The sequence below is a fragment of the Pan troglodytes genome, chromosome 4, assembly GCF_028858775.2.
Source record: "Pan troglodytes isolate AG18354 chromosome 4, NHGRI_mPanTro3-v2.0_pri, whole genome shotgun sequence".
Classification (NCBI taxonomy): Eukaryota; Metazoa; Chordata; class Mammalia; order Primates; family Hominidae; genus Pan; species Pan troglodytes.
In genome coordinates this window covers 157,734,285-157,747,303 of record NC_072402.2, presented here as the reverse complement: position 1 = coordinate 157,747,303, position 13,019 = coordinate 157,734,285, and the positions used below count along the sequence as shown (strand labels likewise).

The window sequence follows — 13,019 nt, the reverse complement described above, 5'->3', positions numbered from 1 at the left end:
CACAGTCTTGTGCTACCACGCCTGGCTAATTTTTAAAGATTTTGCAGAGATGGGGGTCTTGCCATGTTGCCCAGGCTGGTCTCGAACTGCTGGGCTCAAGCAATCCTCCCACCTTGGCCTCCCAAAATGTTAGGATTACAGGCGTGAGCTACTGTACCCAGCCAACTTTTTTCCCAGCTATTTAAGAAAACTGTGAAATCATTCCATTAGAGAGAAAGCAAATAAAGCATCAATGACTAGCTCCTCAAAAATGCTCTGAGCCTCCTGGGATGCTATGTCCAGGGTCTCTATTTCCATCTCATCACACTATCAACCACACATACCCTTAAGTCCTTTTAAACCTTACATTCCTTGGTTATTATGGCTGGGAGGCTAATTATCCCAGAGAAAAGGACCAAACAAACAAACAAAAACAACCAACCCCCACTCCAGCTGCTGACCACTTTCCTCAAGTGATCGTCTTGATGCTATCACGATCATCTTCTGTGATCAGCAAGGACTGTGCCACTAGGACTAATGGCCACCCTGGGTCTCTTGTTCTAAAGATTATAAATGATGGGCTAGAAAGGGCAAAGCAAATAATTTTTCTACCCACTAATAATTCCTATCAGGATTTTTTCCCTCAAGGGGTACATAGCTCTTCTTTCTAATGAAAAGGAAATTACAGAGATGGAAGAAAAAACAAGTTAAAGAATACTGAACACATCTAAATAAAAACCCATTTTGTACTACTCAAGGTGATCCACAGATTCAATGTAATCCCTGTCAAAACACCAATGACATTCTTCACAGAGATAGAAAAATCCTAAAATTTTTATGGAACCACAAAAGACTCTGAAAGCTAAAGTGATCCTGAATAAAAAGAACAAAAGCTGTAGGCATAGGCATCACACTACCTGATTTTATAATTTTCTTTTTTTTTAAAGACAAGGTCTCACTCTGTCACCCAGGCTTGAGTGCAGTGGCATCATTGTGGCTCACTGAAGTCTCGATCTCCTGGGCTCAAGTGATCCTCCCACAGCAGCCTCCTAAGTAGCTGGGACTACAGGTGCACACCAGCACACCTGGCTAATTTTTTTAGTGACAGGATTTTGCCATGTTGCCCAGGCTGGTCTTGAACTCGGGCTCAGCCTCCCAAATTGCTGGGATTACAGGTGTGAGCCACCACACCCAGCCCACACTACCCAATTTAAAAAATTTTTAACTGCTTATTCTCCATAGAAGCCATCATTTTAACAGGAACTAGCATAAAGATGATGCAGTCCACTGTGAAAAGCTTGCTCAGAACTTCTAAGTGATATTAATTTGCATTCAGAATGTCTAGCCTCTAGGGATCTCACAGAACATGAACCAAAGTTACCTCATCAGCAACAAGGAGGAAGGAATACCAGAAAAGCTCTTGTGGGGGCTGAAATTCCATGTAAAGACTGATTTCTCTCTTCTAGGTTATCTATTGTGGGGTAACACCTAGAGCAGTATCTTATTCATGATTTTTATACTCATTAAGGGAAAAAAGGAATCTAGCCATTCAAACTACACATGTGTAACAACACATATTATTTACAAAGCAACTTAAGTTGGTTAAGTCTAATGGCAGGTGAATTCATTTTAGAAGCAACCGAGGGAATGAATTCAATTTGAATTTTTTCAAATGAAGAGAATGACATAAGAAAAACCCAAAGCCTTAGAGACAGAAAATTCTGGTGCATTAGAATTTATAAAGACAAGGACAAATGGAAGTTTTAATTCCATCTGGAACTAACAATAGGCAGTAAGATTCAGTTTGCACCAGTCCCTTTACTGGACTGGCTTTAAAAAAATGGACTAAGAGACCAATGCCTTCCAGATCTACTATGGCCATTCACAAGGTCATCTTTTTTAGCAAGAAATTCAAATACTAAATGCAAACATTTTTTTTTTTTTTTTTTTTTTTTTGCTAAAATAGAGCATCATTGTTAGTAAAAAATAGGTGAGAAAATGCTCTTTTCCCTCTTCTTTGAGACAGGGTCATGCTCTGTTGCCCAGTCTGCAGTGTGGTGGCACCATCATAGCTCACTGCAGCCTCTAACCCTTGGGCTCAAGTGATCCTCCCATGTAGCTGGGACTATGGGCAGGCACATGCCACCATGCCTGACTAATTTTTTGTGGAGATGGGGTTTCACCATGTTGCCTAGGCTGGCCTGGAACTCCTGGGCTCAAGCAATCCTCCTACCTTGGCCTTCTAAAGTGCTGGGATTATAGGAGCCACCGTGCCTGGCTAAGTTTAATTAAATATGTAAATTAGGGGAAAAGCTCCCCCATCCCCCTCCCTTTTTTGGAAAATCTGGGGAAGGCTCCAGAGCTATCCTGAATCTGAAGCAGCAGTCTTTACAGTCTGAGTCTACCCGGCAGGGGCCAAAGTCTCTGGATAGTCTAGGTTAATGGCCTCCTCTCAATCAACTTGGCTATCAGAATGATCCTTTGGGAAATTTGTTCCCATTGTCTGGATGCTGATGTCTGAAGGCCATAAATGCCAGACAGGCTCAATTTATTTTAAATGATTTTTCCTTTAGGGCCACATGATTGCAGTTTATAAAATGTAATTCAAACAACAGATTTAGAAAATACTCAAAAAGGAAAATACATGGCAGATCTTCACCAGCGAAATATCAGACAGGTTACAAGTGGAAAAGACTTAAGTCTGTGTTCAGGAACCCTCACTCCTCTTTCTTAAGCAGATTGCTCGTGGGAGGTTCCAACTCTAAAATGCTTTGGCAAATACGAGAAATAACTAAACATGGATCAAATGAATCCATTTGCCCTACCCCTACCCCCAGTCTGATTTCTCTTTACTCCTAATTCCTGCCCTCTCGTGTGTTCTCAAACACTAAAGGGACTTTGAGTGCCATTTTCTAAATAAAAATTCTCATGATCTTGACTGCATCCTAATGAACCTCAAGGAGTGATTATTCAGTGAAGAAACTAAACTGTTTTTATGTAATTGTTATCTGAAATCGAGGTTGGTGGTATCCTAGGATTTTAAATCCCATTTAAGCATAATCCCAGGGAACTGAATTATGCTTAAATTCTTGCAGGCAAGAAAAATTTCCAAGAAAATCAAAAAGGAAATCCGGTTTCCAAAAAAGCCAACACCCTCTCTAAGCCACGCTGCCCTTTCTGGGGTGAAAATAACTCAGAAGTCAGTAGCCTTGTGGTAGAGTCCAAAACTTTCTAACTCATGTGTTCTCCTCTAGTATTCGCTATGTCCCCACCCTAGGTTCCTAGCTATTTATGATCAAGCAAAGTAAGAAGTAAGCTTACCTAACATCTCTTCTTTTAGTCTTTCATTACGTTCTTCAATTTGCTTAGGTAATCTCTGAGGAAAAGAGGAGAAACAAGGGTTGGTAAAAAAAAAAAAAAACCAAAACCTTTCCCTTTATTTTGAATTTGAGAAACACAAGAATCCTAATGTGGAAATAAGATCAAGTTAAGTATATGTCTATGATCCTATTAAATAAAAAAAAAAACCCCAAGTATTTATGTTTGTGGTGCGCTACATAAAGACAAAAGTTCTGTTTGGGCCAGGTGCAGTGACTCCTGCCCATATTCCCAGCACTTTTGGAGGCCGAGTTGGGAGGATCGCTTGAGCTCAGGAGTTTGAGACCACCTTGGGCAACATGGCAAAATGCCGTCTCTACAAGAAATACAAAAATTAGCTGGGTGTGTTGGCATGTGTCTGTAGTCACAGCTACTCAGGAGGCTGAGGTGGGAGGGTTGCTTGAATCTGGGAGGTTGAGGGTGCAGTATGCCATGACTGTGCCACTGCTCTCCAGCCTGGGTGTCAGAGACCCTTTCTCAAAAAAAAAAAAAAAAAAGTTTTGTTTGGCTCTGTTTCCAGTTCTTAATAGAAAGTCTACACTAAAGGAGGACATCAATACAAATTTAACAAATAAATATATACAGAAAAAAGTTTGAAAGGATACATATCAGATGTTTACAGTGCTATATTTGTATTTTTAACTTTTTTTTTTATTCATTTGTATTTTTTGTTTTCTTAAGACAGAGTCTCACACTGTCGCCCAGACTGGAGTGCAGTGGCGCAATCTCAGCTCACTGCAACCTCCACCTCCTGGGTTCAAGCGATTCTCCTGCCTCAGCCTCTCGAGTAGCTGGGATTACAGGCATGTGCCACCACACCCAGCTAATTTTGTATTTTTAGTAGAGACAGGGTTTCTCCATGTTGGTCAGGCTGGTCTCGAACTCCCGACCTCAGGTGATCCGCCCTCCTCGGCCTCCCAAAGTGCTGGGATTACAGGCGTGAGCCACTGCACCCAGCCTGTTTGTTTGTTTTTAAGATACAAGGTCTTACTCTGTTGCCCATGATGGAATGCAGTGATGTAGTCACAGCTCACTGCAGCCTCCAACTCCTGGGCTCAATGATCCTCTCTGTTGCCCAGGCTGCAGTGTAGTGGCATGATCTCAGCTCACTGCAACCTCTGCCTTCTGGGTTCAAGCAATTCTCCTGCCTCCTGAGTAGCTAGGATTACAGATGTGTACGACCACACCCGGCTAATTTTTTGTATTTTTAGAAGAGATGGGGTTTTGTTGTGTTGGCCAGGCTGGTCTCGAGCTCCTGGCCTCAAGTGATCTCTCCTCCTTGGCCTCCTAAAGTGCTGGGATTACAGGCAAGAGCCACTGCGGCTGCCTCCCATATATCTTGATAAGCTCCTCAACAGCACGGAAATGGAATTTAATTGTGTCTGAAAGGATTATTTAGGACTCACTGGGTAGCAACACAAAGAATAGAAGGAAAAATATTTTAAAAATTTTAGGTTTTACCATACAAGCTTCTCTTGCTTGATGTATTGATGGATCTTTTTCTAATATAGATTTATAGTCTTCCAGGGCTTCATCTAGCTTGTCCGTCTTCTCATACAACTCTGCTCTCCTCAATATTGCCCTGATATAGCTGGGGTTTAATTGAATTGCTGTAAAAAGAGAAGAAATAATTTTTATCACAAAGAAAAATGGCCTACATATCTTTGCTATATCAGATTCCTTCATCAATCATCCTCCAAGGATACGAAAGGAAGAGTCATTTGCCAAGTGTATACCTGATGCTGGAAAACTTTTTCTATAAAGAGCAAGATAGTAAAGATTGTAGGCTTTGTGGGTCAGACAGACCATCTGTGTCGCAGCTCCTCAATGATACTATTGTAGCACGAGAGCAGGCACAGATAATATGTAAACAAAAAAGGATAGGTGTGTTCCAATAAACTATTTATGGACACTAAAATTTAAGTTCACATAATTTTCACATTATCATGAAATATTTTTCTTTTGCTTTCCAATGATTTAAAACTGTAAAAACCATTCTTAGCTTTTAGGCTATCAAAAACAGGTGGCAGGCTGGATTTGGCTTGTGGCTGTAGTTTGCCATATCCTGGTCTATACTCCAAGTCCTGGTTTTTGCCTACTTGTCATTTACCCAGTCCAGGACAGGCCAGAACAGAGTTCAAGTGCGCAGTGAAAGAGTGAGAGAGAATTTTTTTTTTTAGACGGAGTCTCGCTCTGTCGCCCAGGCTGGAGTGCAGTGGTGTGATCTTGGCTCACTACAACCACCTCCTCCCAGGTTCAAGCGATTCTCCTACCTCAGCCTCCCACGTAGCTGGGATTACAGGCATGCGCCACCATGCCCGGCTAATTTTTGTATTTTTAGTAGAGATGGGGTTTCATTATGTTGGCCAGGCTAGGTGAGAGAGAATTTGAAGATACAAATTAAAGAGTTAAGGGAAACCAATCTGGTGGCAGACTATCATTCTCTTTTTTCTAGGTCTTGAGTACTAAGATTATATTTCTAGTTAAATCCTCACTGTTCCTTCAACCCTCAAACTACTGCTCGAGCACTATGAGGTGGTTGATGCATAATATCTTTTCCTTTATCCAGCATCAGCTGCCCTTCTAATAATCCTTTGCTATGTTTTGGTTCAACATACTGCATTTCTTCTAATTTCTTCCAAGTTGTTTCTTTTTCTATTAGAAAGCAGTGCTGGCCGGGTGTGGTGGCTCAGGCCCATAATCCCAGCACTTTGGGAGGCCGAGGCAGGCAGGTCAATTGGGGTCAGGACTTTGAGACCGCCAGCCTAGCCAACATGGCGAAACCCCATCACTACTAAAAATACAAAAATTAGCTGGGCGTGGCAGTGTGGGTCTGTAATCCCAGCTATTCGGGTGGTTTAGGCATAAGAATCACTTGAACCCAGGAGGCGGAGGTTGCGTGCAGTGAGTGGCGATTGCATCACTGTACTCCAGCCCGGGCAACAGAGAGATAATACTCTGTCCCAAAAAAAAAAAAAAAAAAAAAAAAGCAATGTCTTGGCTCTAGAACTTTTTCTTTTCTCATAATCTATCCTTAATTTTTAAATTCATGCTTTCTGTGAACATTTATTTAGTACTTAATATATACGTCCAATGTAGTATGTCTCTGGGCTATAGTGGTAAACAAGACAGACACAGTCCTTGTTCTCATGAAGCCTTATGCTATTCTAGTAGGCAAGAATAGACAGGTATATAATTTCAATAGTCATAGTACTATAATGAAAAATAAAACAAGGTCATGGAAATGCAAGTGAAGCAAGAAATGAGGTAACTTCAGAAAGTGGTCTCAGAATATGAAGAGGGACTATGTGAGAGAGGCCAGCCATGTGAAAGGCTAAGGAGGAGCGTGCCAGGAAGAGGGACCAACAAGAATAACTCTGGCATGTGAGTTATCAGGCTGGGGATCAGAGGCTGAAATGTAGGGCCATGGAGGACCTTCCTGGCCAGGGAAAGGAGTTTGGACTTTTTCCTCAGTGTGATGAGAAGCCACTGGAAAGTTTTCAAGCAAGCTTCAGACATACTCTGATTTACATTTTTGAAGGACTGCTTTGGCTGTAGTGTTGGGGGGTGGGGCAAGACTGAAAGCTGTGAGATCAGCTGGAAAGCTAATGCAGTGGTCCAGATGAGAGAAGATGTTAGCTTGGTCTAAGCTGGAAATAGTAGAGATGGAAAACAGCAGCCGGATTACATTAAGTATGTCTTTAAATTTGAGCCCATGGAACTTGCTAATTAATCAATTAGCCATGTGACACGAAAGAACAATCAGGGATGACTCCAAAGGTTTAACATAAGCACGGGAACAGATGGTAATGTCATTTATTAGAATGGAAAAAACTAACTGCAAGTTTTGTGTGTGTATGGGGGCTGGGCACGTTAAATCTGAGGTGCCTACCAGACATCCAAGAAGAAAGAACAACTTTGCAGTGGGATACAGGACACTAGACTACAGGGTAGAAGTCAGAGTTGAAGACAGAAACTCTGCCATACACATGGCATGTATTTATTAGTTTTATATTTTAAAATTCATGAATTTTGGCTTTTATCTTTATGAAAATACTCCTTTTGTTTCCCTTAATTGCATTTTTGTTGCTCCAATTTCTTTTTTTTAGATGGAATCTTGCTCTGTCACCCAGGCTGGAGTGTAATGGCCTGATCTCGGCTCACTGCAACCTCCACCTCCCAGGTTCAAGTGATTCTCCTGCCTCAGCCTCCTGAGTAGCTGGGATTACAGGCACGTGCCGCCATGCCCTGCTAATTTTTGTACTTTTAGTAGAGACAGGGTTTCACCATAATGATCAGGCTGGTCTCAAACTCCTGACCTCATGATCCACCAGCCTCAGCCTCCCAAAGTGTTGGGATTACAGGCGTGAGCCACTGTGCCCGGCCTGTTGCTCTAATTTCTTAGGTTAAAAAATCCGTGCATTTTCCTTCTGTCTTAATTTAACTTTTAAAATGACAAATAAAAATTGTGTATATTTATGGTATATAACATAAACATAACATAACATGTTTTGAAATATACACACAAGGTGGAATGGCTACATTGTGCTAATTTATAGATAGTATTTAAAGCTTCAGAACTGAATGAGATCACTTAGGGAGAAAATACAGAGGGGAAAAAAAAAGAAGAGGGTCCCACGCTCGACTAAGATCTAGAGACTTCCAAAATGTTGAAGTTGACATAAAAGCTAACAGAGGAGAATAAGAAGGAATAGCCAACGAAGCAGGGAAAAAATGAATAGAGTTCATTAAATTTAAGAGAGAGAATTTTAAAGGAGAAAGGAATGATAAACTGTATTAAATGCAGGTAAGGTCAAGTAAAGTTAGGCTACAGAAGCAACGACTAAATTGAGCAAGATGAAACTGCTGATGACCTTTACAAGATGGGTTTCAATGGCATGGATAAAACAAATGCTCCATGGAAGTGAAGTAAGGAGAAAAATAGGATAAGACAAAGTAGAGACAGCCAAGTATAGACAATTATTTCAATGAAAGGGATCAGATAAATGGTACAGCAATTGAAGGAGAATATTGGGTCAGGAGAAGGTTTTCTGAAAGAACCCTAATCTTGAGCTGGGGGCAGTGGCTCATGCCTGTAATCTCAGCACTTTGGGAGGATGAGGCAGGCAGATCACGAGGTCAGGAGTTCGAGACCAGCCTAGCCAATATGGTGAAACCCTGTCTCTACCAAAAATACAAAAATTAGCCAGGCATGGTGGCATGCGCCCGTAGTCCCAGCTATTCAGGAGGCTGAGGCAGAAGAGTCGCCTGAACCTGGGAGGCAGAGGTTGCAGTGAGCCAAGATGGCACCACTGCACTCCAGCCTAGGCGACAGAGCGAGTCTCTGTCCCAAAAAATAAAATAAAAAATAAAAAATAAAAAAAGTTAGCTGGGTGTGGTGGCGTGCACCTGTAGTCCCAGCTACTTAGGAGACTGAGGTGAGAATGAACTTAAACTTTATGTCAAAGATGAAAACCCTGGAGCTCCAATATGACCTCAGAAATAAGCTAAGTTCTTTGCCAAGGTTTATGAATTGAGAGAGGGGAGAGAGAGAGAGAGAGAGAGGGAGAGAGAGAGAGAGTGTGTGTGTGTGTGTGTGTGTGTGTGTGTGTGTAGGGTGGGGGATGTCGGGGACTCTCGATACAAACAAACCATATTGATATAAATGTAATTTGCCTATGAATACAATGCATGTATCCATAACGACCATGTCTAACCACATAAATATTAGTTTAAGCAAATCCAAAAACAAATGCGGAATACACTTTGGTTGGAAAACACTTTCTTCTCCTGTCCCTCATTTTCTAGGCAAGGCTCCTACACTTCGGGCTGCAGCTGGAAGTAAACTGTTTCATATGGAAATGAACTATTTCTTACAACATACCATGCTAATCACGCTTACAAGGCATTTTTTCACCATTTGGTTACAGAGAAAGAAGCTTTGAAAACCAGCAGCTTGTTCCTAATTTAAACTTCCCAAACCCACACATCCTCACATAAAGGAAATAGGTTAAATAACTTCTTCCAAACAAAACAGTACATTCAGAGTTAGTTCCAGTCCAACGTGGTAACAGATCAGAAGTGGTCTTCTATATTATAATATAGAAACAGTTTCATTCAGATACTATAAGGAAATACCAAATATAAAGAAAAGAAAGCCAGTAGAGAGGGCACCAAATTAATTAAATAAAAAATTAAGAGTGTCAGAGGCATCTGAATCAAAGTGGCTCCATCTTGAATAGGGGCTGGGTAAAATAAGGCTGAGACCTACTGGGCTGCATTCCCAGGAGGTTAAGGCATTCTTAGTCACAGGATGAGACAGGAGGTTGGCACAAGATACAGGTCACAAAGACCCTGCTGACAGAACAGGATGCAGTAAAGAGGCTGGCCAAAGCCCACCAAAGCCAAGATGGCGATGGAAGTGACCTCTGGTCATCCTCACTGCTCCCTAAATGCAAATTATAATGCATTAACATGCTAAAAGACATCCCCACCAGCACCACAATAGTTTACAAATGCCATGGCAACATTCAGAAGTTACCCTATATATTCTAAAAAGGGGAGGGACCCTCAGTTCTGGGAAATCTCTGCCCCATTCTTGGAAATCTCATGAGTAATCCACCCCTTGCTTAGCATATAATCGAGAAATAACTGTAAGTATACTTTACTGAGCAGCCCACATTGCTGCTCTGCCTATGGAGTAGCCATTCTTTTGTTTCTTTATTTCTCTAATAAACTTGCTTTTTCACTTTATGGACTTGCCCTGAATTATTTCCTGTGAGAGGTCCAGGAATCCTCTCTTGGGGTCTGGATCAGGACCCCTTTTTGGTAACAGCAGGGGAATATATGCTTAGCGTGACAGGGGATCTAGATAACATATAAGGTTCTCTTCCACTCTATAATTCTCCCAGAAACTATTATCCAAAGAAGAAAAACTAAAATAGAAAACACAAAAATAGTGATTTGCTAGAAAAACTTCTGAGACTAAGCCGCAAGAAAAAGTGATTATGTATATTCTCCACATGAAGTTGGTGAGAAAGGCAAGGCACCTGTCTGGCCTATCAGGCAATTTTTGAAAAACAAAACAAAACAAAAAACCCCAAAACACAAAAAAACTGTAGTGACCCTATGTCTGAGGTGTCCCTATAAAAGTTAGTGGGGTGATAAGACCTTAATAGAACTTAGATATCATATAGCAAAGGCTTGATTCATTGTGTAGAATCTGAAAGGGTTAAAAAAAAATGATGTGAAGTAGGTTTGGAAGAATTATGACACTTGAAAAGACTATCAATTCACTAACAGAAACTGTCCCTCATCACAGTTGTCCCCCTTCTCAAAACACACAGATCCAAATGCTCTAATAGCAGCTATGATCTTCACTTTGAATCTCAACAGAATGTAATTCAGAGACTACAGGAGGTAAATTCTATTCCATGAGTTCTGTTGCCAAGAGAGCACTGAAGTTTTCTTTTTTCTTTTGGAGACAGGGTCACTCTGTTACCCAGGCTGGAGTAAGTGGCATAATCACGGCTCACCACAGCCCCAACCTCCTGGGCTCAGGTGATCCACTTTAGCCGGGACTACAGGGGCATGCCACCACATATGCCTAACTTTTGTATTTTTGGTACAGACAGGGTTTTGTCATGTTGCCCAGGCTAGAGCACTGAATTTTTCTTCATGTATTTACCAGTAGAGGAGAAACTGATTGAACTATCCATTCAAAAGCAGTTACTCTGACTATTATATAGTATCTTTGAAAATAATTATAAAGTCGCCTCTTGCAAGGCCCCAGAGGAAGGGTACACATGTACAAGTGCACACCTGACCCAAAGCCCCTCTGTCTGACATAATGCTCCTGTATGTTAACATGTAATAAGATAATAAAGCTGTACCTTTGCTGCAGTCATTGATGGCCATTTCTTTCTTGTCCTAAAAAGAAAAACAGTATTAATATGTGTTGCCCTAGTTTTATCTTAATGGCCCAAAGGCTTAATGACATGATCTGATCACTAATAACTGCTTATGGAGATACAGAATGGTTTTCAAAGAAATTATGTAAAAACCTGAATGTTACTTCCAAGACAAAACTCAAAATTAACACGGGGATGGGGATGGCTCTGATCTGAAGGCCTCCTGGTAACACTTATTCAAGTCGCTTTTTTCTGAAAGTGTCTTTTGTTCTAACTGACCTATTACATTTGCAAGACACTTTACATTAGAATGCTGACACTGAGAAACTTTGTGACCTAAAACAGGGCAAATGACTGACATGTGAATAACTGAATTACCCTCCTCTCTGGCTAGTGGTTACACTATCATACCCCAAAGTGGTATATTTCAGAAAGTATACAGATGCTCCACCTACAGACACACAGTGTGGCTTGTCATGTAGTCTCAGTTATAAACCTTAATTTATCCACTGATCAAACAAAAATACACAACTCTTAAACAAAATATCTAACTAATTGAACTTTCTGAATCTAGAAGCATGACATAGCGGAAAGAACACTGGATGTCAAAGAACTGAATTCTGGTCCTGGCTTTGACAATAACCTGCTCTTTAACATTACCCATGCTATTTTCCTTCTCTAGGGCTCAGTTTGTCTCATCTAAAATAGGAGCGGGGTAGACTGGATGTTATATAAGATGTCTTGCAGCTCTAAAATGTCCATTTTCCTGAAATTAGGAATTTTTGTATTACAGAAATAAGGTATTTCAGATAAGTGTTCAATATTCTCACAATGCCTACTGTAGCAAATACTAAATATTTTGCAGAATATTTCACAGCAGTGTCAGCCAAATTGTTTCAGGATTCAATCAAAAGCAGTTTCAGGGCTGGACGCAGCGGCTCATGCCTGTAATCCCAGCATTTTGGAGGACCAAGGTGGGCGGATCACTAGAGGTCAGGAGTTCGAGACCAGCCTGGCCAACATGGTGAAACCCTGTATCTGCTAAGAATACAAAAATTAGCCGGGTGTGGTGGCGGGTGCCTGTAGTCCCAGCTACTTGGGAGGCTGAGGCAGGACAATTGCTTGAAACCAGGAGGTGGAGATTGCAGTAAGTTGAGTTCACGACACTGCACTCAAGCCTGGGCAACAGAGCAAGACTCTATCTCAGAAAATAAAAAAAAAGTTTCAGGAGTGTGGAGGATCCTTTTAGGATGATGGAAAAGTTCTGGAACTAGATAGTGGTGTTGGCTGTATAACACTGTGAAGGTATTTTAATCCACAGAATTGTATACAGTCATGCACTGTACAATGACGTTTCAATCAATGATAGACTGTGTATAAAACAGTAGTCCCATAGGAGTATAACGGAGCTGAAAAATTCCTATCACCTAATGACATAGTAGCCGTCATAACATCATGGCATAACCTACTACTCAGGTGTTGGTGTGATGCTGGGGTAAACAAACCTACTGCACTGCAAGTCATGTGAAAATATAACACAGGCCGGGCATGGTGGCTTATGCCTGTAATCTCAGCACTATGGGAGGTCAAGGTGGGAGGATCACCTGAGGTCAGGAGTTCGAGACCAGCCTAGCTAACATGGTGAAACCCCATCTCTAGAAAAAATACAAAAAAATTAGCTGGGCATGGTGGCACACACCTGTAATCCCAGCTACCTGAGAGGCTGACGCAGGAGAATTGCTTGAACCCGGG

The 13,019-nt window shown here is 41.3% G+C and overlaps 1 protein-coding gene across 2 annotated transcripts in view; it reads right to left on the bottom strand.

The window, feature by feature from the left end:
* The window catches only part of TTC1 (tetratricopeptide repeat domain 1), a 77,737-nt gene that overhangs the window by 11,056 nt on the left and 53,662 nt on the right, over window positions 1-13,019 (bottom strand). For both annotated transcript variants that reach the window (XM_001140840.6, XM_009450071.4), the window contains 3 exons: window positions 11,250-11,286; window positions 4,819-4,967; window positions 3,301-3,355 (listed from right to left, as the gene is read on the bottom strand). In XM_001140840.6, the coding sequence (XP_001140840.2) occupies window positions 3,301-3,355; window positions 4,819-4,967; window positions 11,250-11,286 (241 nt within the window). The remainder of the gene's footprint in view (window positions 1-3,300; window positions 3,356-4,818; window positions 4,968-11,249; window positions 11,287-13,019) is intronic.